This window comes from Antrostomus carolinensis, unplaced genomic scaffold (genome assembly GCF_000700745.2).
Source record: "Antrostomus carolinensis isolate BGI_N321 unplaced genomic scaffold, ASM70074v2 scaffold6529, whole genome shotgun sequence".
NCBI lineage: Eukaryota > Metazoa > Chordata > Aves > Caprimulgiformes > Caprimulgidae > Antrostomus > Antrostomus carolinensis.
In genome coordinates, this window is record NW_010339118.1 from 19,489 (window position 1) to 44,953 (window position 25,465).

Here is a 25,465-nt window from a genome sequence, read left to right on the forward strand (position 1 = left end):
CTACTTACATAAATTTGAGTGTTTCCTGTATTACCATATAAGCATCAAGTCAAGATTTCTACTGTCAGCAGTATCTACTTTTTACCTATGATTATAGCCTTTGCTTCATTTCTTCCAAGTCTGGGAACAACAAAGCATGCAATAGAAACTCAAAAGGTGAACGTTAAACTAAAGATTTTCTTGGACACACACTGAAAAAATTCTCATGACTAGGAAAAGGTAATTGCATATCTAAAAAGCGCCATAAAATATGTAAATAGTCACAATTTATTAAAAAAAAAAAAAGGAAATCAGGGGTATATGGTACAAGGAAAAACAATTTTGGTCACTAAAATATATGAGAGAAAATGTCAAGGCAAGCTTAAACAGAAGTAAAAAACAAAATCAGTGACAACAGCAGCAGTTAGCAACTGCAACACAAAAGGAAAGACTTTCAGAGTCACCTGCTAGAAAGGGACCAGCAAATGCAGATGTAAGGATGTCTGTACAGAACATCTCATGCTTTCACTCTGTCAACTCTTTCACACTCTGGAGCAAGTAACAGCCAAAGACAACTTTGTGAAATCTTCCAAATGAATTAAATCCAAAGCAAGTATTAAATATAACAAACTTAAGGGAGGATTTGATAAAAGTCCACTTTTATCTTCAAGTTTGTTTATTACAGCATTTCAACAATAAGCTTTCAGCACTGAAATTAGTTTCAAACTTACCATGACCTATGCTACTATTAGTGCTCTGGAAAAAAACAGTAAAAAAAAGGTTCTACAGAGGCTTACAGCCATAGCACCATACTAGGCAGAAATACCCAATAACAAAACAAAAAAAGAAAACAAAACATATTTAAGCAAAGCAATATCTTAACAACAGAGGATTAAAAATATTCAATAACTTACTTTTTCTGCATTTTCCTGTTTTTTTCTGCCTGACCTCCAAGCTTGCTGAGACCTAATGCATCCTGAGAGGAACTATCTGCTTCTGCCATGCCAACTACAAAAAAAAACAAACCAAAACAAAACTCAGTCTTGTTATCTTCTCAGTTTTGGCCAGTTATAACTCAAAAGCCACTACTGCTTTCCCAAACAAATGTATTTAATCCTTTGTAATATTACTGATCAGAAATGTACAAAGCCAAACCTCCAGGCCCATCTATCACTCCATTTTCCAGACAGATACATACTCATCAAAATGGTGTATAAAAGTAGTAAAACCAGACTGGTATGGACCTAAATAGGTGCTGTGTAAAACCAGCTGGAGTCACACAGAGAACCTCACGTTTCAACCACCTGTGAGATGAATTCTCAGTGTACCCATATCAACTTATGGTTGGCATCAACATCAAGAGTATTGCTTTATGCAAAGAATTATGCAAGAGAGAAAGGTAACCACAGCATTTATTAAGCCGGCTGCATTGGTTTCAAGGGAGTTCCTTTGGGTCCAAAGTGAAGACATGACTGCTGGTGTCAATACTAACAAAAGCCTCTCACACTTCTGAGATATAGTTTCAATTTTTGCTTCACAAAACAAGCCGTAATGGTTCAATAAGCTGGTTACATGAGACTAAGAGACAGCAATACCTCCCAGCAACAGCTGAACTGGCATTCTAAGCTCACAAAAGGACCTACCAGAAGATTCAGTGTCACTAGTTCCAAAAAATGTTGTATGTCAGCATCAAAATAATCAGTCAAATACACACATAGTGACACATACATTAAAAAATTCAGCTTTTCACTCTCTATTACTGTGAAGGAAAAAAAAAAAAAAGGCAAACCAACCTTGTCCTAACGTGTCCTTGCTTGTTTGTCCAGGTCGTCCCTTTTCTTTCTTGCCAAACAAGCGGCCAATAGAGGATTTGATCCCCTTCTTTTTGGGGGCTTTATGAAGGGAATCTTGGCTACTATTGCTGCTACTGGGATTACTTGTTTGCCCATCTTGTGAGCCTGTGGAACTTTACCAAAAAAAAAAAAAGGAGTCATAAAGGAGCACAGGTATAACATTCACTAGCATAACAGTGAGAGAAGTTCAGGTTCCTGTGCAAGTTAAACTCAGTAATTCACTGATGACATCTAATTTCAGCTTTTAATGAGTCACGACAACAAATGTATCTACTAAAATACATGTCATTAAATAGAAAAAACAATGGGAAACTAAATCATACAAGAAAGGAAGGGATATAATAATTATATATTATAGCATAGAACTACAAGTCCATTCTTACTTTAAGAAATAAATGTATTTGAAATGCAATTCAGAGAAGCCAAAGCTGACAACATAAGTTCCTGACAAATTAAGAAAGAGAAGGAAGTTTGAAATACTTGAGTAGAATCCATCCGAGATACTTAGGCACTTTGAAAAGAATGTCTGCCAATCAAAATGATGGCAATTTTGCAAATTATTTCTAAATTCACAGATAAATTACCAACCTATGAAAGAAGATTGGAATTGTACATCTTTCATTTCCTAAACACGAAGCAAACTTAATGCAGATCTCGAGTACCAGAAGGATTCTTCACATAAAACCATTTCTGATCATTAACAAAATCTGTATTCTTGTTGTTTATATACCATAGTCACCCATTTATGTGTTCATACTCTACATTTAAGAAACACTTCAATATCTAGACTGAAGTCCTACAAGTAAACAGCTTTGCAGTTTTAGGATTTTATTCTAATGATCTGAAATACCAAGTTACCAGTAGGTTCTGCTCAGAACTACTTACTTTCTAATGTCCCTGATATCTTCGTGGCTCACTGTATGCAAGGCTCCTTTTTGGACTCTGTCCAAACGCAAAGATCGAGGTGAAGAAGGGGGTGATGTCTCACATTTTATGGTGGTTTTATCATCTCGTACCTCTTCTCTAGAAGCTGGAGACTAATGGAAAATGAATGAAAACTTGAGTTGGAAATGCCAAAACATGAACGCAATATCAATGCTACACAAAATACTGAAAGGGAAAAGTCAATCATTTCAGTGTTAAAGGATTACTCCTGCCCTTACCATTCTGCAGTTGCCTATTTTTTGTTTGACTTCCTTCTGGATTTTCTGTTACCTTCAGTGACAAACTACTAAATTCCAGTCTTAGCTAGTGAAATGAGCCAGTAGCACTCATCTTTTATTCATTCATAGAGCTAAGAACTAAAGTAATGTCTTCAGCACCATAAGACTAATATACCTGACTTCAGTTTAAGCAAGTGCAAAGACAAAACCAAAGATGCCTGTGAAAAGAAGGCATCTTGATTCTCACTGTTAGGTGTTTAGACAATCATTAGCAAGATGACCAATTCTATGAAGTCAGCTTCTACATACCTGTGGGTATGGCTTATCTCAAACTCTGAGCAACAGAAAGTATGACTGACTTGTGTGTGCACTAACAGATCTTTAAAATTAAACAGTTTAATGAAGATTGCAAAATAGAGGTTACAAACAGAAAGCAACACAACAGTCCCCATCACCAGCAAAAAAAAAGCTGAACAAGAGAGACACACAAAACAAAACCACATTTACATTAAGATGATAAACCATTTTACATTTAATATCAAAGAGCATATGATCTTGCTTCTTTCTAGAGTCAGCCTGCAAATGCTTTATGTTCCTGTTATCTACTAATGAGTTTGGAGACAGGGAAGGAGATGAAGGAGCACACCAGTAAATTAGAAACTAAAGATTTTTACCTTTCTACGGTGTTTCCTTAAATCACTAGGCTGTTAGATGCGTGCAAAGAAAAGAAATTTGAAAAAGCTGTATTTATTGTAAACTGTAGCACAGACTGAAACAACTACTACAGACAAAACACATTAGGGATAATAGAAATAGCAATTACAGCAATGGCACAGAGAAAGAGACAGAATATGAAGTACTCTTCAAATCACAGAATATTTAAATATTTTCCCCTGAAGAGGGGAAAAGGAAGATAAAAAAAAATAATCGAGAATTATAGTTGGTTATCTACAAAAGTACTGTAGATATTTCAATGTACTGGTGCCACAGGCAAACTAGCACAGAAAACGTGTGTTATCTTCAGCAAAAAAAAAAAAGGTGAAGTACATGTGTTGTACTTGTTTGTACACTTGTACAAACAAGTGTTGCTTTTAAAAAGTGAGAGGATTTCCAGTCGTATATCAAGGACTTGCCTTGAACTATATAACCTACATGGTAGCCATAGCAGGCTTAGCATTGCCCCTTCTCACACCTTAGCGACTTCTGCAGTTGTTTCCTAAAAAGCAGCCTGTGAAGGACAGAGTGGCAACAATAGCTGATTTCTGTACACTAACAGCATTCTGTTCTTCTTATTAAGTTTAAAGTGCTGGAATGTTTGAGGAAGAGTCTATCACTGGTTTTATTTTATCCTCCTCCATCTACTCCAGAAGCCACTGTAACTCACTTCCTAGGTACCTCTCACCTCTGTCAGTGCACAGAGCAAGGTAGCAACCTTGAGTTACGTAAGTTATCAAGGTATTCAGACCGATGCTGACAAAAGTTTAATTTAGATAATTTGTTTAATAGTTATCATTGCATTTGGCAACAAATTATTTCAAAAGGTTGAAAACAAATATAAATCAGTCCCCTTTGAAGTTTGACAGAGGAGCTGCGTGTTGTTACCCTCCCACAAATGAACTTCTAATCATTTTTTATTTAGAATACATGCAAAACTGTGCAGCATTAATATGTAAGGTTTTGTTCAAAACCAGTACCAGAGTACTATGTTAATACATCATAAGATCATAGAATCATTGAAGGGTTTGGGTTTGAAGGGATCTTTAAAGATCATCTAGTGTCTCCTCAAGTTCTTAGACAAAGTACAGCAGACTCATTTTACCCTTGTTGGATGTTTCATCTATTAAATCTGGTAGCCCATAAAAATTAAAAAGTGTAGCATATGGAATGAAAACTGTCCACAAGAACTGTTTGAGAGAGCTGTAGGTTTCATAATTTATAATGTTGATGCTTTTTAATTAATTTTTATCATGAGGAGTTTTCAGCTAAGTGAACTGCCTAACACCACTAGTGCAGTTAGCATTAAGCTGAGGTTGCCATCATGGTCATAAAATAATGCAACTTTCCATTAAAGCATCCAAAAAAACCCCACAAGAACTCCTTCAGTCTGATAATTCATAATAGCTGTTCCAAAAATTTCTAGAAGGTTCTTGTTCTTTAATTCTAGAAGCACAGCTTCTTGTTTTCATGTTTTTACAAGAGTTTTCACAAATCAGTTGCCAGGTACGAAAACATCAGACAAATACAACCTCAAACAATGGATCAAGTACCTTTGAGTTACAATTCTTACAATCTAAAGTGAACTTAACTAATTTACTTTTGTTCAGTTACATTAAGTTTTAACATACATTCTTCTAATCCAGTTTTCATGAAGATAGCTACTTAAATTTGTATATTGTATTCTGTGATTTATTACTGTGAAAAGATAGACAATAAAGCCCTCTACATTTTGAGGTTTTTTAGTTTCTGTAAGTGTGCTTGACCCTGGATATACAGCTAGAGCTAGTATAATGATTTTTTTATTTTTTTTTAATGCAAGAAAGGCAAAAATCCTCCTTTTTAATAAAAAAAACAGACATTTTGGTATATGTACAGATGCATTTTAAAAAGACAGCAAAAGGAGTTACTCAAAATACTTGTTTTTAAATGCTCCTATAAGAGACTTAAATGAGCCAAGTCAGTCATTTACAGTCCATCTGCTCTTACTGTGATGGACAGCATTCCTTGTCTACTGACTGGTATAGAATAGGTATGATAAAGTGCAGTAATCCAAGACAATAAAATATATTAAGTATGGTGTTGCATGTACAACTAGGAAGTAGTTTCCAAATGCATATGCAAATCTGGAGACAAAGTAATGTATCTACAGATAAGTTAGGGAAGGAGTTTTCCTAGAGAGTGTTTGCAAATAAATACCTGTATCAAAGATGCTCCTTAGTGAGAAATATTCCAAATATGAGAAACTGTAAGGTTTGCTCACCACTTATGTAAAAACAAAAAAGTGGAAAATTTGTATCTTGTTTTTAAAAATAGGTTTACGCGCATAAAGTAGCTCCTAGAAGGATTAATTTTTCTAAGCAGTCATATGAATGTCAAAAGAATTGATTCATCTTTTTCTATGCACTCAACTGCTAAGCCCAAACTACTACTTCATCATCTACTGGTCTAACAGATACTTCTTTTACCTGCCAGCCTTAATAGGCTAAAAGAAGATACTAGCATTCATTAAAACAGCTGTGATAACTCCCCAATCTTGAAGATGAATGCAATATATACAAATCACTTTTTAGCTGAGTATTTAATGGAATAGTGGACTGCTAAAAATAAAGTTTAAAGCAGAGGGAGAAACTGGTTGCTGTACCAGGGGTTGAATAGAAAACATTATTTCTTCTAGGAAAGGGAGTCAGAAGAAAGACCATAACAACAGACAGAATACTTAGGCATGAGATGTTGACCAAATAATAGACTTGAGTTCTGAACGTTTTTCCTAATCATTATGACTGTATCTTACACTTTTTATAGAAGTTGAAAGGAAGCAGTAGAAAAACCTAGAGAAAGGAAAAATACAGCTGAGTAAGAAGGAGAGGAAGAGGAAAATCAAACAACCCATTTCCTAGAGAAAAGGAACACTCTTCTGAAAAATTAAAGTTAATGGATACTTACCAGTGTCATGATACCTAGTCTGTCCACTTCCCGAGCTGGACTATGTGGAATCCGCCTTGGGGTGGAGCGACCGCTGCCAGGTGGGGACGAACCAGCAAGTGAACCACTTGCATAGGGAGGAGGAATGGAGCTCATGGACCTGAATCGGCCATGGGCATCCAAACTCCCACTACCCACTCTGCTTTCAATCTCCTCTGCACGCTGCTCTGTGTTTTCCTTTTCTTCTTGTATAAGTCTAAAAGAAAAAAAGTTTCAAAGGAACATGACATTCAAACAAGTACCACACACACAGAAAGGCTGACTCAGGCATTAGAAAGGAGCAGCACTTGGCAGACAAAACAGCTACACTAAAGAATCTTCTAATTCAATCTGAAAAAAGTGGTAAACACTACTGCTATTACCACTAGTTTCTGTCAAACTAGTAATACACAATCTCTTCCATAAATGGGATTGAAGACAAAGAACCAGCAAAGATTACTTAGGCTTAAGCAAACTAGTTACTTCTGTCAACACCCCCCAGGAAACAATATGAGCAATCATATTTTCCAAGTAACCACATGAAAAAGATTTCTAGTGTCATAGAAATCCATTTTTGTCAAAGCCTTAACAGCAGACAGACCATACCTAATCTCTTTGTTGATTGCATCCAACTGTTCTTGAAGCATCATGGCCAAAGTCTGAGCATCAGCCTGACCACTTGGTGACAGCAGATCAACTGAATTGAATATAGTCTCCCTATCATCCTCAACATCAGACACATCAACATCACTTTCAAATGCTTGTGCCACATTTGCCAATACACTTGCTTGCTGGGCTCGCTCCCAGTCCTGCTCATTCAGAGTTTGAACCTAAGAGAATTAATTAAAAAAAAAAAAAAAATCCAAACTCAAATGGGAAAAACATGACATTTCTAGTGGTCTTCAAGAAGTTTAAAATAATTTTATAAAACCCACTTATAGGTTGAATGCATCCATCAAGACAGCAATGTTTAGAGAAATGTAAAAAAAAGCAAGCTGTAACATAGAAAACTCTGCATCTTATAGTTAAGTGAAATTTAAAATGGACAGCCCCATTGAATAAATTAAAATGTCACATATCTTGGCTATATACACTCTAAATTACAGTAGAATTTTGACATCACATCCAATGAGAATTTTGGAATCAGCTTTATGTAATGAGAACTTACGTGTCCTGAAAGGGACTTAAAACTGCTTGCAGAACAGTAACATGAGAGATTAGTATATAGACACAAAAATAGGGCTGTTTGAAATTATATTTTACAGGCTTATCATACTTAATACAAATTAGACTCATTTTGCAACTATTTGTTAAGAATTAAGAAGAGTAGTAGCTGTGCATTAGTTAATAAAACAGGGTATATACAGCAGTTTCTTGCTACATACCCCTGTTCTAAAACCTCCTTGCGATAGATTAGCCTCACCTAACTTAATTTGTTGCCAAAGTTTTATTTTTGTTTTAGTTTCAGAGTTCTATTACCTTTGAAGGTTCATCTCTGAGAGCTGCCAAACGTCCTTTCTGGGGACGCCTTAACACTGATGAGGTGCCATAGGAGTCTGTATGACTGTCAGCCACAGATGGAGATGACATGGGGTATCTGAAATCTGGCCGGCTAGAAAAGGAAGAAACATTTCATCCTTATGAAGGAAGGGGAAGGAGGAAACAAACCAAAAATCCCACCCAAATGATTCCTATTGTCCCACCAGTGCCAATTTTTTAAAAACAGTATAAAAATTGCTTTATATGCTCTATAAACAATATGTTGTATAGCTAAAAATAAAGTATTTTCAGTTATAATAGATAAAATTACATTTAGCAAAGTGACTTTAAATATATTAGAAAAAAAAAGAACTACAATTAAGTGCTGGTACCTATGATGAAGTGATGTGGCTCTGAGTCTCACTTGGTCATTTTCAGCCCTTAATGCTTCAACATTTAATACAAGTTGATCCTGTAAAAATAAATAGATAAGATACATAACAATAGGCTTTAAACAAACCAAAAAACAATGGGCATCAAATACTGATAAACTAACATTTAGTTTTTTGATATCATTTCTACGGAATTCAGAAATAACAGATTTTAAAACATACCCTTCAACGACGTAAAACATAAAAATGATTTTTGCTACACACAACACAGCACCATCACAAAAGGGCATCCAAGAATAATACTGTTCCTCTCTGCACTGTGACTCTAGGTAATGACAATGTATATTTTTAGAACAGCTACTAAATAAAATTCATATCTTACTAACTTTACTATAATCAAGTGATAATATTTAATAAGAAACAAGAAGATTTTTCAAGCTCTGTGCACAAAAGGTTCTAAATGCATTCACTTTTAACTCGGACATTTTTACATGCTCTAGAAACTCAGAATTTAACAACAGAGAAATCCAATGAATGAGGAAACAATGAAAGACTAATAAAAAGTGGCTGATGATGAACATCTGTGCCTTGTGTGAAAACTGCTGGCCTACACATACAAAAATTCAAAGCACATTCTGCAAAATATTCTGAATGCGTTCTTCATTTTATTACAGAAGCACAACCTCTACAGTTTGGCCTAGCTACTTACTAGAATGATTTGGGGAGATGGAGTACACCTGTGATTTAATAAGCAATAACAAGTATTATTTCAGAACAGATAGTGTGACCACAAAATCAAACTGCCACTGCTTAAGGATGCAAAGAAATGAAAAGACCCCACCACTACTATTCCAGAAGGGAACTTGTCAGTTCCTGGACAAGTAAAACACAAGACAGCTGCTATGCAAAGGAGCAGCCAAGTCTAATAAATATTTCTCTCCCTGCCCCCCAGTGTTTAAAACTTTAAAAATTTTTTATCAGTCAAACAAGCAGTTGACAATACCCAATGCTTTAAGAAAAAAATTACTGGAAAATATCCAACATTAGAAGTATTTCTCTTTTCTTTTTACCGCTCAAGATCATACGGGTAACAGTATAAAAACTCTATGCAATCTTCAAACTTGCAAATTGCTGATATATCCAGCCACTTAACATATTCAGAAATGTGTTAAGTCTTTGGGTAAAAAAAACCTCTGTATTACCTCTAAAATCATCACAAAAAACTGAGGCACACAATACCATGAAATGAGTAGTAAGAGCCCCATACTTTTAAACAGACCAGGTAATGTTAAGTTTTATAGGGTAATTCAAATCTGGTCCTGCTATGCAGCAATACAGCAATTACCTTCAAATATAATACTTCAGAAGTGTGTACTATACCTTTTCATGCTGAAGTTCCTCTATCTGTTTTTTTGCATTTTCAATTTCTCGAATAAGTGAATTCTAAAATAAAATTTATCACAAATTGTTATTTATAAAAGCTTTCAATGCTTACACCATAATCAATATTAATTCTAAAAAAAATTCAGTCAGTACTATACAGATGCATCTTAAGTTACAGATACTTCATTGCTTACATCATTTCAATTGCAAAATACACAATCACTGCAAAATTTTGAACATCTAATTAATGTATATTGCTGGAATGTGACTTATTACCTTATCTTCCAAGGCAGCCATTCTTTCCTTGAGATGAAGCTGAAGCCTTTCATTAGATTCAGACAGAAGCTTATCAACAGTTTCTGACAAACGTTTATTATGCTCTTCATTCATCTTCTCTCGCTGTCTAGCCTAAGATACATAAAAGCTACTGAAATAACTTAAAATTTACAGTGTCTGTAACAATTTTCAGGTTGTAAAAACAATAAGCTTGCTTTATTTCAAATGCATTTCTTTAACAGAAGTATTTTCCAAAGGAATAAGGAATACTGTGTGCACCTCCATGACTCTGTAAGGGACACTTCAATAACTGTTCCAAGATCAAAAGCTTGAAAATCTGAGCTCACACTTCAAGAAAAAACAGCATTCAGAACCAACTCCACTATTTATAACCTAGGAACCAATTTTCCACAGTCATTTAATTCAGCAAGTTTTTGATCTGCCTCCTCATCAGAAAGTATGACTAGCAATTAGGTATTTCCAAACACATTTCAAACTTTGGAGACTTCCAGCTTTGTCTCGTGATTTAAGGTTAGTCTTCCTACAGTGGCTCAAGTCTCTGAACTACCAGCCAGCCTAAATTCTGGTTTAATTTTAGAGATGAGAAATAAGAACAGCTTTGCTGAATGGTAGACAGCCATGAAAGGGATTAGAGCCTTTCTTTCAGCTTTGTATCTTTGCCAAAAATAGGTACGGTACCCTTTGCAGTTCTTGATTCTTTTCTTCTAGCTGTGCTTCCATCTGTCTCAGTCGTTCTTCTATATTGCCATGTCTTTCCTCAGCCTGTCAATTTGAAAACAAAATTAGAATTTCTTTTTTTTTAAAAAAAAACAAACAAAAAAACAAACCCCAACATTTCAAAAGCATAGAAACATTGAAGCACAATAATGTATCTTAACATGCTTTGCACAACTGCCATTTATGGTAATACACAATGCAGAACAGATGCCTTTTTGTCACTGAAAGAACCTAGTTAAGAGTTCACATGGTAAGTAACAAAATGATGAAGCCTCTCACCCCTAAGTACCATGAATCAACCACTATTTGCAAATGAGCTTGCAACAGCAGAAGTTCATTCAAGTCCATAAGAATTAAAAAAATAAATAAATAAATCAAAACTAAATGCATTGACAGCTTTTCCTCACTAGCCTCGACAATATGACCCTTTGTTAGTAATCATGACAAAGCAGAAAGCAGCAAGCAGAAACAAGGACTAATATACAAATTCTACCTTCCTAAGCTTGGTGGTAAGTTCCAATACTTTAGCATCTTTAGCAGCAGAGTTCCCAGGAGACAAAAGGTCAGACTACAGAGCCAGTTAGGGACAGGAAAGATAACAGGGAAAGAAATGAAACTGAGACTTGAAAAGAAAACACACACACTTGAAAAGGCTCATTTATAGCTACTACATATAATTCTTCAGACTTCATTATTCCATTTGCAGCCTTTTAAAAATCTTATTGAGCACCATTACTTCTCTCCCCACATTCCTCACTTGGTTAACAGTGGAAGAAATTTGAGTTTCCCCTTCAGAAATAGTTCTTGTTTTAGAAGACTTTTTGCCTATTATTGAATGAATTTTAATAAAAAGCAACAAAATAACAATTCAGAGACAATTTCATAATGTAACAGAGTTAATAGAAAACCTGCTCAAGTTCCAAGGAGCAGAAACTTAAAAAAAAAGACTCCAAAAAACCCCCAAACAACTAAAAAACCCACTAAATCAGAGCATGTTCAGAGCAATGAAAGGAAAACAAGAAGAAACACTTTCTGAACTAGTTAGAGGAAAAAAAGAAGCACAGTGTAACAAAAACAACACTTAAGAACAGATTTCATGCAGCAAGACACCAACAGAGCAGAGAGTCCTGAGGACACTGTCCAGCTGACTCACCTTTGAAAGTGCTGCAACTCTCTGTGCCAGCTCAGCTTCCACCTCCGGCAAAGTTTCAGCTTTTCTCAGTGTCTGCTGCAGCTTCTGCTCAGCTAGTTCCAGTCGCTCTTGCAATTGCCTGTTCTTATCTTCACTCTACACAGGATTATGATCAGTGTTTGGTGTTAAAATGGTAATTAATTTTCATCAAAGAGGAAGGTAAGTACTGCCTTTACTAGAGACGTATGGAGAACAAATTGTTCAAAACTGGTTTCGTAACCAAAGGTGTGGCATCCTCCTCTTCATCACATGAAAGAACTTTTATCTCTACAAATTTTTTTCTGCAGACAATTTAATGTATTTTGAAAGCAACTATATCACCAAATAAATATAGTTATGGTATGGGAAGTAGTATAGAACAAATTGCAAATTTTCTATGTCAAGGCTGTGCTAAGACTAAGTTATATCAAGGACAAATCCTTCATATTTTAAACAACCCTACGCATATTATCACAAAATTCATTTTTATTTAAAGTGTGTAAAGATTTTCTTAAGAATTATACTAAAATGGACTTCTCTCGTTGACTAAGAGTTGCCTGCCTCTAGTTAGAAAGTGACTGGCTAAACAACCACTTCTGGTTTCTAAAGTTGGATTACTTCATGTCAAGCATATGTCAAATTTCCTCCCGCAGTAAGGCAACATTTACTTCTGTTACAGGCTATAAAAATCACTACATACTACACAAATTTTAAACTGTTTTAGCTTAGAATGATGATGATGAGTAGATTAGATTTTAGCTTAGAATGATGAGTAATTCTCACACGTGAAACTAAAGATGCTGGGATACATATATAACAACTTAAATAGGGACAATTAGTAAGGACAACAGCCCTGCTGCACCATGATCAAGTCCATAAATACTCAAAAACATTTCTTCTTCCCAGTAAACTGTCTCATCTTCATCTCCAGCGTAAAACTCTGTACAGTGCACTCCTCCAGTTACTGAAAAGCAATCGCTAACAATAGCGCATTGCAGATGATATTTACCTTCCTAAAAGCAAAGTGCTTCAGTACAGTATGAACATTAATTCTCTCTATTAGTTTTACACTGAGCAAAATGTACTTTATCCTATTTCAAAGTACAACCTGTCGATGCATGGAGTCTTTAGTGGCAATTTCATTTTCAAGTTTATCATTGAGGTCATGCACGGATGTAGCTTCACGTTGTGCAGCGAGGTAGCGTTTCTCAAGAGTTGTAATTCTCTCTTCCATGTCTTCCTTTTGGGCCATAGTCTATGCAAGGACAGAATTTAGAATAGAAGGGATAATTATTTAGTGATCAAACTGGAGGGAAAACCAAAAAACCCAAAAATAAAAATAAAAATAAAATAAAAACCAGATATAATCTGTTATTTATCTCAGAAAAAAAAAATAAATTGGAAATAATAGTCTCATTTGGGCTTACAAGTTCAATGACTTTTTTTTTAAAAAAAGTGAATGCTTAAAAAGACTTGCCTTCATTATAGTACACCACAGATCTGCTCCTTACCTTCCAGTGGCACAAACACAGGAAATCTTTACTTCCTGGGGACAGTTAGAGAGTGTTCTTGGATTTAACTAAGCTCCCTTTCTATTTAATAAGGATACAGTACACAGTAATACATAGGATTTTGGAGATTAGTGATTGATCAGTAACAGGAATTGTCAATCACACCACTGAAAGTGATTCCTCAACCACGTACATCTTTGAAAATAAAAAAAATTAAACTTCATGAGTAAGTTTAGCATTTATGACAAGACCAAGCATCTTTTCAAGAACCTGTTAAAGTTCACAATGCTAAATCTGTAATTTAATATATCAGTGAAATACATAGTTACTCATAGATTAATTTTGAAGACAAATTTTCTTAAGTAACTAGTCTTTAAAAAGAAAAAAAAAAGCACCATTATGCTCGAAACAATTTTTTTCTCACCTATCAAACCAAAGACATTCAAAAGTATAAAGGTCTAACTGAGCACTGATGACACTGGAATTTTATAAAGCAATGGCATTTGTGACTACCCAGATTTTGATAGTTTATTCCTCACCTCTCGTACATCTCTCTGTAACTTTGTATTCATTTCTTCAGATTTTATTAAGTCTTTTCTAGCTGTGTCAAGATCTTCCTCCAGCTCTGTTACTCTGCTAGACAAAGCAGTAAGACGTTCTTTCATTTGCGTCTGCTCTTTGTTTTGCTTATCTATGATGTCTTGGAGTTCAATCACTTTAGCAAGGTTTTCATCATGGCATAAAGAACCATCAGAGGATCGCTATTAAACAGGGAAAAAATAAATGTATTTGCATGTTAGACAAATTTGAAAAGCAAACTGTTACTTACCTGTAAACACCCCTCCCCCTAGATAATTTTATTATTGAATAGACAGCAAAATTGGAAATTGTGGTAACCAAGACTTTTTAATTAAATCACCAAAATATTTTATTATAGTTTAAAATTAAAACATTGTAGTTAATGACTAAAAACCAGACATCAGCTTGAAAATGTGAATAGTTGTACCTTCCCATTTGTAGTTGGTGTATTTTCTTGTTCATGATTTATATCCAGCATCCCATCTGGAAGTGTTTTCTTCTGATTATTTTGCTCTTTCAGAATCATTAACTAAAAGAAAAGTAAAGTTTATATACATATGTTTCATGTTAATTCCTTTCTCATCAATAACATAAGGAACAGCTGCAAAAGCAAAGGAGCAAAACAACAATTACTGATTCTACTGCAAGCTGTGTACTAATAAAATATGGCACAAGCACTCAAAAAATTATGTCAGTGCAACCCCAAAATTCTTATTTTAAAGCCACAGGAACTCTTTTTGTTGGGATTTTCTTTTGGTTGGTGTTTTGGTGGGGATTTTTTTTGAGGGGAGAGGTAGGGGGATTAGCATTTTTTTGGTTTTTGCTTTCCTGCTCTTTCAAAGTGATTAAGTTAAAAATTATAGTTATCCCATTCAGTTAAATTAAAAAAAAAAATAAATCAAAAACAAGAAGTGAAAGTGGATGTTAATAACTGAATTACTGTGTACAAATATTGACTAAACACCCACAATACACACATGAAGACTTGTTTTAAAAACAATAAACCTACCTCTTTATGCGTAGTACCTAGTTCTTCTTCCAGTAAGCTACATCTTTCAAGTGCTACTCGTAGCCTCTCCCTTACCTGAAAGGGTAATTTCAAATGTTTTTAAATAATTCAAATTAAAAAGAAATCAATTTAACTTATTGCCATGCCTTTTCAGATAATAAATGACACTATTTCCATTACACTTGGAGACCTGCTTAGGTCTTGAGTCAGTACTAATTACTACATATGCTACAAAAAACCTTCTAGAGAAACAATGTTCTTAAAATCTAGCTTTTCTTTTTTGCCATGAGCAAATCATAATTTGCCTGTCCTTTTGTAAGGCATAGAGTGTGTCTGCTTTTTCTTATTTACAACAAGGAAGAAGAGACAGAACGATGCTTAAAATAATTTACCAGACTTTACATGCAAGGGTCACAAAAGTTAGGCAAACTATGAGTTGGCAGCAAAATTCACAGTAAACTCCACCACTTGCATATCTTGTTGCCAACATTAGGCGCAACTAAAGGGTGGAGTTCCTTTAATTCAGCTTTATTTTATATTACAGTGTAAGCAGATTCCTCTCCTCCTGTTCTCTCTAGTCCGTTTCTTGTATTACATAATCAAAAGGCTAAATCCTGATATTGTAGAGGTAAGCAAATATATGCATTCCTACAACAAATATATTGCCCCTGAAACATGCTTGGTTTACATAAGCACAGTCAATGAAGTAATAGAATAAACTACAGCACCTTGTTTTAGTGCAGCACATTAATTTAGGAGGGCAGTACTGATGCAGTTATAGCAAAGCCACTACCTTAATACAGAGAAAAGTTCAGAGAACCTGACTTCTTCAGCTTTAGCACGAACAACGGGATGGTCCACACAAAAGAAGGAGAGCACAGGATGGTAAGATGTTAGCTACCATATTTCATTACCTTTTCATCAAGGGCTTTATGGTGTTCAAATAAAGATTTTAGTGCTTTGAGAACTTCTACTTCACTAGAAACTCCAGCTGGAGACTGAGCTTGTCTCTTTACAACAGTCATTCTGAGAGATCGCTCATGCCTGGAGACAAGACACTCCAAATGTTCCAGTAATAGCTAAAACAAACAAAAAAAAAGAACAATGTTTATTCCAAATCTGCACAGCCGCTGAAAACTTTGCCTCCTAAAACTTTTGAGTTCTAAACTTCAAATCTGAGAGCCAACAACTATTGCATCAAGCATAAGGACCTGCTTTTTCCCCCATGTTAGAAGCGGTATCAGAGCTAACACATTTCCTACCTCTTTCTCTCAGTCTAGCTTTTAAATGAGGTTTCTACTTAGCCAGGTCTTTTCCGTTCCACCATCAATCTGAGGAACTGCACGCTTGTCAGAAGGATACACATAGGAAATGTTCTAAATCAGAGAGCAACTGTTCTGCTGGCAGCAGAGGAAGCTGCTGGAACAGATCACTACAGCTTGCCCGCTCTACTCCTCTGATCTCAATTGTTGTATGATTACAAAATTTTAACAAGAAAGCTGAATGACAGACAGCAGAGCAGTCTTACAAGCTTTTCCTCATTCTGCACAGCAGAATTTGGAGCTCTACATAAGCTTCCAAACTTTCTTAATCAACACACATTTGCACTTTCAGGGGGATTCATGTGCAAACATCAGGGGAGAAAAAAAACTTTCAGTTTTTCAGATTCAACATTTTAGTGCACGTAGTTGGATGCTTTAATAATGGTAATCTTGGAGAAGAAGACAAGGAACTAACCCTTGTATTATTTCTTTCTGCTTTCAGCTCAGCGATTTCTTCTTCCCTTTCAAGCAGCTGCTCCCTGCATACATTTAGCTCTTTCGTAAGCGCTGCAAATTCCTGAAATAAACCAGACAGAAATATAAGCACATCAAATATCAGGATATAGTGAGAGTAGATTCATAGGAACACTTGACATGATTTCTTGAAGTATTCATTTCAGATGTCTTAAAGCCAACGCAGCTGTATTAGTCATGCTAAGCAGGCTTAAGTCCAAACACTTAAAAACGTTACACTGTCAGCTGTAAAGACAGAAGATGTTTGACCAGCACTTTTGAGAACTCATTTGTCTCTCAGGGCAAGTATCTGAACTGGGCTACCCCTGGGGTAAGCAAAGGGAAAAACTTACTTGTAATGCACTTTGTTATTGTTTAAAAAAAGTTGTTTGTTTTTTAGAAACGACTGCTGAAAGACAAGAAAAAAACAGAGCACTAAGCAAAACCAGAACCCAGCAATACATGACAGATTTCAAGTCAGTATTTAAATTGTGAGAGACAATGCAGAACCTGGGCATGTACCAGGTTACTTCTTCATAGTAACAGAGCTATAGTAATAGTAATCTTCATAGTAAAAGAGAGTAATAAATAATCTTCTGTCAGGAAGATACAATTGTACTGAATATCTGAAAGAGTCACCACATCCTAAACCATTCCCACTCTTTATCAAACAGCCTCACTAAAAATACTCAACATAAAAGGCATTTAAACATTCTATCAATTCAGTGAGCCTGCTCTGGATAGAATAAAAGATATAACTATACACCACATTTATAAGCAAGTACTGAGCATAACATTGTCTACTTATTTATTCTGTCAAAATCTAAGTTGTAATCTGAACCAAATCTGAACCACATGAAAAATTATTAACAGTAAGTGAATGTGAACAAGTCCATGCTTTAGAAGAGGGCTTTGCAGGAAACGAGTGAAAAAACCCACTTGTGTCATCAGGGCAACTCAGGATGTGAAAATAAATACACAAAAAAGTCACTCCAATGGCCAGTGAACACTTCAGAAGCACTTGTATAAGAAAACATTGAAACTCTAGTAAATAAATGAGTCTTCTCTATTGTCTAAAATAAGGAAAACACTAATAAACAGCTGATTAGTACAGTTGAACTGACGATGATCAAAACAAGAACAAGACCAATGGCCAACAAAGAACAACACACTGTGGAAACACACTGTGTGCTCAAACACTGCTTCTCTAAATTCTCCAAACTCTGCAAGATGTACCACTTAACAGACAGTAGCTGCATATCAGGTAAAAGCATAAGATGGAGCTGATGTTTTGCAGTAAAATTCAAAGCAACAGAAGACACATGCTTAGAAACACAAGCACACATCAACTGGTTATACTAGTACAACTGCAGATTCTAACGTGCAACTAAAATAAGCACACCCAGTCAAGACACTGCCTGCCAATTCCAATGTTAATTTGGTAAATTTTATTTGAAAACATACATGTGACCGAAGAGACAAAAAAAACCTGTTGCATGACATGTACCTACAGTGAACTCCTTTGGAATTACTAATGTATTAGGCTTTTAGAAGTTGCTATGAAAAAGATAGTAATAGCACCATCACAGATGCAGAATTCATTTCCATAGTTCCTCTTCCTAAATAAAAATTTGCTCACTGGAAAAAAAATTGAGTATAGTCCCCCTAGATAATCAGCAAATGACTGCAAAAACCCCTTAATTTCTTTTCCTTTTTCAATTGCTTAAAAAATTGATTTATGTACTTAACACTTACTCTCACATAAATATTTCACTGCAGTATTTCATTTGCATCCTTAAAAAAAACCAAACCTGGCCTATTATTTTCAAGTAAAAATCCCTGGAAATACACTTATTAAAACAACCTGGTTTGTAAATATAGCTACTGGAACTTTTAAACATACAAAACAAACCTAAAAAAAGGATCCTGAGTGCAAGGTAAATCAAGAAAGGAAAAACCTACTTCAAGCTTCACAGGAGCTGACAGAAAAATTGCCTCTATGACGAGTGTTCCCTGCAGAACGCTCCTTTGTATCTGAACTTTTCCTGTAGCTTCAGCATCCCACCCATGGGAGCTTCCAAGACTCAGACAACTGACAGCACGTGTCCCTTTTGCTCTGATATAAGCTTAGGTAAAGCAGAATGTAGTTCCAAAGCTGCAGTTCTTCACAGGCCTCCCCTACTTAGCTTTATGCATTTGATAATTAAATAGTACTGAAACTATTAGAAGTAGTAGAGGGTAGTAGTAGAGGGTAGGTTTAAATTAGATATTAGGAAGAAGTTCTTCACCGTGAGGGTGGTCAGACACTGGAACAGGTTGCCCAAGGAAGTTGTGGCTGCTCCTCCCTGGAAGTGTTTAAGGCCAGGCTGGATGAGGCTTTGAGCAACCTGGTCTAGTGGAAGGTGTCCCTGCTGATGGCAGGGGGGTTGGAACTGCATGAGCTTTAAGGTCCCTTCCAACCCAAACCATTTGATGATTCTATAAGTACTAATAGACTCGAAGTATTCACAGAAGAGCTTGATATGAACTTATTTTCTTGGTGGTGTTTTTCCTCTTTTCAAAATAATTTTTAAAACCCCTCCAAATGCCAACATCAAAATCTACCAGCATCGACATTACACGGTTCTCCAAAGGACACTGGACTGACATGGAACATTCTCTATTTTTCCAGTCTCTTCTTCAAGTCTTGAGAACAGGACAAAGAAAGCAGCAAGGACTACCAGACACTATTTCATCATCCTTTCTCAACTGAAAATCACTGCATGGTGTTAATATACATTTTCTTATCTAAGACATCTATGAGCTTAATCATCTGAAAAGCAGTTGTGTATTTGAAAGGAAATCCATTCACTCCTCAAATGATTACGGTACATCTAGTTCTATTCCACTGCAGCCTTCTGTGCAAATATAAATTGTAGCACAAATGTTATCATAATTATGACGTGAACCATCACACTGTCAGATGACCCAAAAAAGAACAATGCACACAGGAATTTATATTGCTGCTGCATAAACAGACTGACACGTATTTCTGGCATTGCATAATACCTCCATTGCTGTTTGTTTTGACAAAATATAGTCGCTTTGAGTCCCATAAGCTGCCTCATAAAGAACACTTGAATGTCCTTAGCTTCAGCTGACACTGCCAAAAGACACGTAGTTTCTAGTTTTAATCTTACCTTCAACAGCAGACAGTTTATGATTCCTCAAGCAGTTCAAAAGGAGAGAAACTATTTGTAACTTTATCTCAAAAAAAAGTTCCAGTTGTCTCATAACTTCTTCCTTGGCATTAGATGAATGTACAGAAAGAATTAAAGAAAAAAGACAAATCCTGAGAAACTTCCCTACTTATCCACAAAGCTGTACTACTTTTCTGTAATTAAGAAGATTGAGAACATGAGAACAAAGTTCTGCTCTGCTTCTGGTTGTCACCAAAATAATAAATACCCAGCTCTGAGGACTGACAAGAATGAGACTCGGAATAAGCACTTTAGAGCAGTTCCAAAATCAGTTGGAGAGTGCCCAATATACCAGGTAAATATCCCCTGTTGATTAGAACCTTCTGACAAACTCCCAGACGCTACACTAAACTGTTTACTAAAGAAAATAACTTTCTGAACCAACTGAATCATTCCAAATATGACTTTTGCTGCCAGAAATAAATACTCTCAACAAAAAGCTAAATTGAGCGAGTAATTTTGTTGTTGTTCAGTAATATATTTTCTGGGCGGTTTTTTTGCCCATAAACTCCATGATTTTTTTAAAGCAATAGCTTTTCTTCTACATCGGCCTTCAGAACTGACTTTCAACCTTCAGTATTTTAGAGGCTACAACAGAAACATCCTTCCAAAAGTTGGATCAACTCATCTCTAGATGTCAAGCCCGTAAATTTCTGATGTCTAAGCTAACAGTGAGATCTCAGCCCAGGAACATCACAGCTTTCAGGGAAGACATCCTCTTCATGTTTATTACAAGCATAATTTGTAGGTTCCACGGATAGTACATCACAAACCACTAAATTCTACGTGACAAGAAAGACAGTATTTAACTTAGGGAAAAGTTTGAAAGAATCAGAGGTAACCCCTGGAAGTCTGTTAACATAAGCTGTGTATTAGGTATGCTCTACAGACAAAAAACTATTAAGTTTGCTTGGAATTTGTTCAAGCAAAAAAATTTATTCCACAATAAAACACAACACCACTCTTGAGTGCATAAGGAGTCACGGATTACAGGCAACAACGTGACCAAAAAGCTTATTTAAAGTATGAAAAGATACAAAAAAAAGAAACATATTTTAAATTCATCAAAGAAAATGTTATTAAATACTAACCTAGTACAAGGATGAAGATGCAACTGTTGCATCTTTAGGAACATCTTTGCCAGAAATATGCGAGTGGAATTTATCTGTTTAACCTCCAAGTAATACTTTGTTTTACTGTTAACTCTGTTCTGTAGCTTCCATATCAAACAACCCACTCAAAAATCTGAGAAGCTGAAGAGAGCATGAGAAGAACAACTGGGAAAGTGCAGGCCCCAAAGGATGAGAAACCAAGGGAATCTGAGGTAAGATTCCAGCATAATATTTACACTACATATAAACCACAATTATTCCAAATGATGCATGCATGAAAGTGACAATACACAGTCTTAAACAAAACAATCAAAGAAAATCAGAATATCTAAGCTTAACATGGTGTGTCACAGTCGTTTCATTTTAAAACTAATGATTTTAGGTAGCACAGTGACCAATATCCCCAATATATTTGCAAGTTCCTAGCAAGTTCCTACAACTTTTATACCTATGAAGTCACATCAGTTTAGGATGGAGTTTTTTTTTAAGCTAAGAGACAGAATTATGAAATAATTGCAGAGTATTTAGAGTTAAAACTGTAAAGAATTGATGTGTTTTAATCATTAGATTCAGCCTTCCAAGAAAACAGTTACAGACACTTTTAACAACCACAAATCCAGAAGAAACAACAATCAACACAAGTTGTGCTTTGCCCATTCAGCGTAATCAGACTGCCTTCAGCCTTTCCAAATCTCTGGCATGTGCTAGTGGGAAAGAGAAAAATCAGTCTAGAGCATGTAAAGAAAAATATTTTGGCTTTCACCTAGTGAAATTAATTCCCAGTAAGTATCAAGCAATCTGGATTTTCCAATCTGGAAACACAAAACTTATTTCAAGCATCAAGAGAATCAGTTCTATGAATTAAGTTTATCTTTTGTTCTCAAAAAACCCAACAACTTAAAGGGGAATGTAAGAAAATACTTAAAGTAATACCAAAATATGGTTAAGTCAAATTCTTGCATTTTGGAGCACTGAAAGGTTTTTTTTTCATGCCTGAAGTAGCTGGTTTTTTCTAACTAGAGCTAACTACCTGCCAAAGGAGAATACACTGTAGCTTATAGTATAATTAATGTACCAACCCCCTTTCCTATTTCTCCTTATGCATAAGCTTTCTAACTCAAAAGACCACCACCAAAACACAGGTGCAGATTTACCATTAAATAAATTCTCACTTTGCAACTAGTGGCACTGAGATATTTTAAAATGTTTAATACCACCCTTGGTCAACTCTCAGTTTATATTTTCCTTGACTCCAAAAAAATACCCTTTTTTTTCCTGCCCCCAAGTAAAAACTGTAACACTGCATGAAAATGCTCAAGTGAATATCGGTGCCAGCTGACAGTCAGTGACTAATACTAAACCTGAGTAACTTTTTATCATTCCAGCCCTCTTTTTTAATACAGTATTCTTCAAACTCACTTCTTGGATTGACCTATCTAGGCTTTGTCATTAACACTGCTCAATCCTAAACAGGCAATTAAGTTTTAAAGTGTTTACAGTTGCATAATGTTATTGCTCTGGAATGCAACTTGCTGTTTCCAGCCCACTTTGGAGCTGAAAGTAAAATTAACTGCCTAGCATTTGACAAGCAATGAGCAAAAGAACTCTTAACACACAGCCAGTAAGGTACCAAACATATGCCCAAGAGCAAAATGGAAAAGCTTATAGTAAGACCAAGTCTCCATGGTAATAAATAGGTTTCCAGTTACCATCCTGAGTGAGTTGCTTAAATTTATGTGCAGTGTTCACTGAGCCTGAACTACAAAGCACTAAATCCAGACTTCATTGCTAGGAGCTTTCAGACAGCGCTGCATGTTGAAGTGCAAGAAAACATAAATGAAGAAGTGGGGTATCTGGTAGCTTTGCAAGAGGAATACAGAAGTAACAGGAAAACTCAGGTAGAAATAAATCAGTTCCATGTTGTCCCTCCTGTAGCTCTCCCTCCCTGAGCTAACACATTTCTCACAGACGTTTCCTATTTGGGTTGTCAGGGCTAAAAGTATCAGAACCAAAACATGGCTGGATCCAGCCTCTCACTCCTGGAAGGATCAGAGGAGTGATCTTTCACCACACTAACCAATGCTCAAACTTTATACACACTACAGAACAGTTTGGAAAGTGAGCCTGTAAACCCTGGTACACAGAGCAAAGCACAGGTCAAAGACAGGCAAACAGGAGCCACCTACACTCCAATCATTAACTCCAGCCTGTAGAAACCACCCAGACGAGCAAAATCACTACTGCCTATGTGCTTGCATTTCATTGTCTCTAAGCCCAGCAAAACAGTGCTGCTATGTATACAAGACTGGGGCAAAGACTCATGCAAAAATGTATTTGGAGAGCCAACAATCACTAGTTTCTAGTTTTAAGCTATTTTCTTCTCTTGTCTTTACAAAATACTTTTAAAATGTTGTCCCTACTCAGGCAACATTGTGAATCTTCTGAGTAAGGGAGTTCAAAGTAGAGCTATTACAACAGCTGTAAGGTAAGAGCTGCCTAGCAGCAGGCAAAGACATACAGGAGCACTCTTGAGACTTGAATGAAACTCAGCATCTGTTCATATGCAATGGTGGCAGAAAACCTTCTGCCATCACATGGCTAGAATCTTTTCATTATGATGGTTATGCAAAGAGTTACACCTTCGCTGCTCTTGGGTGTACATGAATTTGTCCCCTGAAAGGGCAGATATGGCACAAAAGTCTTCAAAACCATACCAAGCTGGTTCAACTTGGGAAAAATGTACAAGATCAGCTAAAATACGTACCAGGAAAACTTTAGTCATCACTGAAAAACAGGCTTTTCAACTTGGGATGTGTCTGGCTACTTTGTGCAGAACTGTATCTGTTGAGACTGGTCAATAACAGAGTGATCCTTTCCAGTACTGTACCAGTCCAAGTACCAATATTCCAGAAGAATAGTTTACCTTGGAAACTTAGAAATAAGTTTACAATACTTGGGAGGTGTTAGAAAAACAAATGCCTCTCAGTTACACACTGAATCAGTGAATTCTAGGGGTTTCACAATAGGAATTACCACATTCCTGCACCCCTAGCCTAGCCTATTTTGATTAGTAACTAATGCAGTAAGTAGTAGCACAACTTCTTAGTTGTAGCTTTAGGCATCTCCATTTTTGGAGCCCATGTCAGTGAAGAAACCTACCCACACCCATACCCACTATGGCAAAAGGAGAATACAGTTGTACTTAATTAAAGAGGAAGAATCTTGCATTACCAGTTTGACAAGGTATGGGACAACACCAGTCTCCATCTTTAATATGACACTATAGAGATTTCATTGAAGTTTTTCCAGTCCACATAAAGTTGGTCAAGATTTCCTGGGATCCCATACAGGATTTCACAGCATACAATGCTCCTCAAAAATGCCAAACTGTTAAACAACTTCAAGATATGCTGAGAAAATTTAACCACTTCAGTATTTTTCCTGAGATCCCCAAATTCTGGAGGCTAAGCAGCTGCTACACAAGCTATAGTAAAATCCTTCAGCTTGTAAACAACATTGAACCATCAGTTTCACCCTTGGGGGGGGTGAGGGGAAAAAGTCTATTTCTGTATATCAACTCTAAACATGCTGCACTTACAAGAAATAGCACAGTTCTGGCTCAGCTGACAATTAATATTAAATGTCTATGACTTTTACAAATTAAAAATTATTTAATCCTAAATACTGTGTTCTAGAGTGTTTAAAAATTAATCCTCACTTGACTAAGACTTCACTATTTTTTTTTTAGAAATAGACCCAGGACAAGACCGATCACGCATGATTATTTCAGTGACAAGATATTTCTGCTTGCAAAAAAACTGTGAGCAGCAGCTGAGGCAATGCCCTGCCCTATTCTAATCACCCATCTTGGCCTCCAGTTGTCAGGTTTAGTTCTGTGGCCAGTAGTTGTAAAGTACGTTTTTCACACTCTGTTAAAAGGGAGTGCTTGGGAATATCTGAATAAGGCTGGCCAAGCCACCCTCATTAAACAAGCATCAACATGCACTTCCCCCTCAGTGCTCTCCTATTATATATTTAATTTTTTTGCCAAGTGATGAACACTTCAATCTTCTAATTTCAAACTTGTTTAAGCAAGTAATGCTCAATGAGGACAGATACATGCCTTCA

At 36.0% G+C, this 25,465-nt stretch overlaps 1 protein-coding gene across 1 annotated transcript in view; it reads right to left on the reverse strand.

Annotated features, from left to right (window-relative positions):
- Positions 1-25,465, reverse strand: part of PPFIA1 (PPFI scaffold protein A1) — a 54,286-nt gene that overhangs the window by 17,187 nt on the left and 11,634 nt on the right. Inside the window, exons 3-20 of the mRNA XM_029086935.1 lie at positions 16,949-17,050; positions 16,126-16,290; positions 15,212-15,286; positions 14,630-14,731; positions 14,163-14,384; positions 13,221-13,367; positions 12,095-12,229; positions 10,903-10,986; positions 10,204-10,335; positions 9,925-9,987; positions 8,545-8,624; positions 8,153-8,285; positions 7,280-7,503; positions 6,656-6,890; positions 3,670-3,699; positions 2,718-2,869; positions 1,773-1,945; positions 894-987 (exon numbers count right to left, since the gene is read on the reverse strand). Coding sequence (XP_028942768.1) covers positions 894-987; positions 1,773-1,945; positions 2,718-2,869; positions 3,670-3,699; positions 6,656-6,890; positions 7,280-7,503; positions 8,153-8,285; positions 8,545-8,624; positions 9,925-9,987; positions 10,204-10,335; positions 10,903-10,986; positions 12,095-12,229; positions 13,221-13,367; positions 14,163-14,384; positions 14,630-14,731; positions 15,212-15,286; positions 16,126-16,290; positions 16,949-17,050 — 2,348 coding nt within the window. The remainder of the gene's footprint in view (positions 1-893; positions 988-1,772; positions 1,946-2,717; positions 2,870-3,669; positions 3,700-6,655; positions 6,891-7,279; positions 7,504-8,152; positions 8,286-8,544; positions 8,625-9,924; positions 9,988-10,203; positions 10,336-10,902; positions 10,987-12,094; positions 12,230-13,220; positions 13,368-14,162; positions 14,385-14,629; positions 14,732-15,211; positions 15,287-16,125; positions 16,291-16,948; positions 17,051-25,465) is intronic.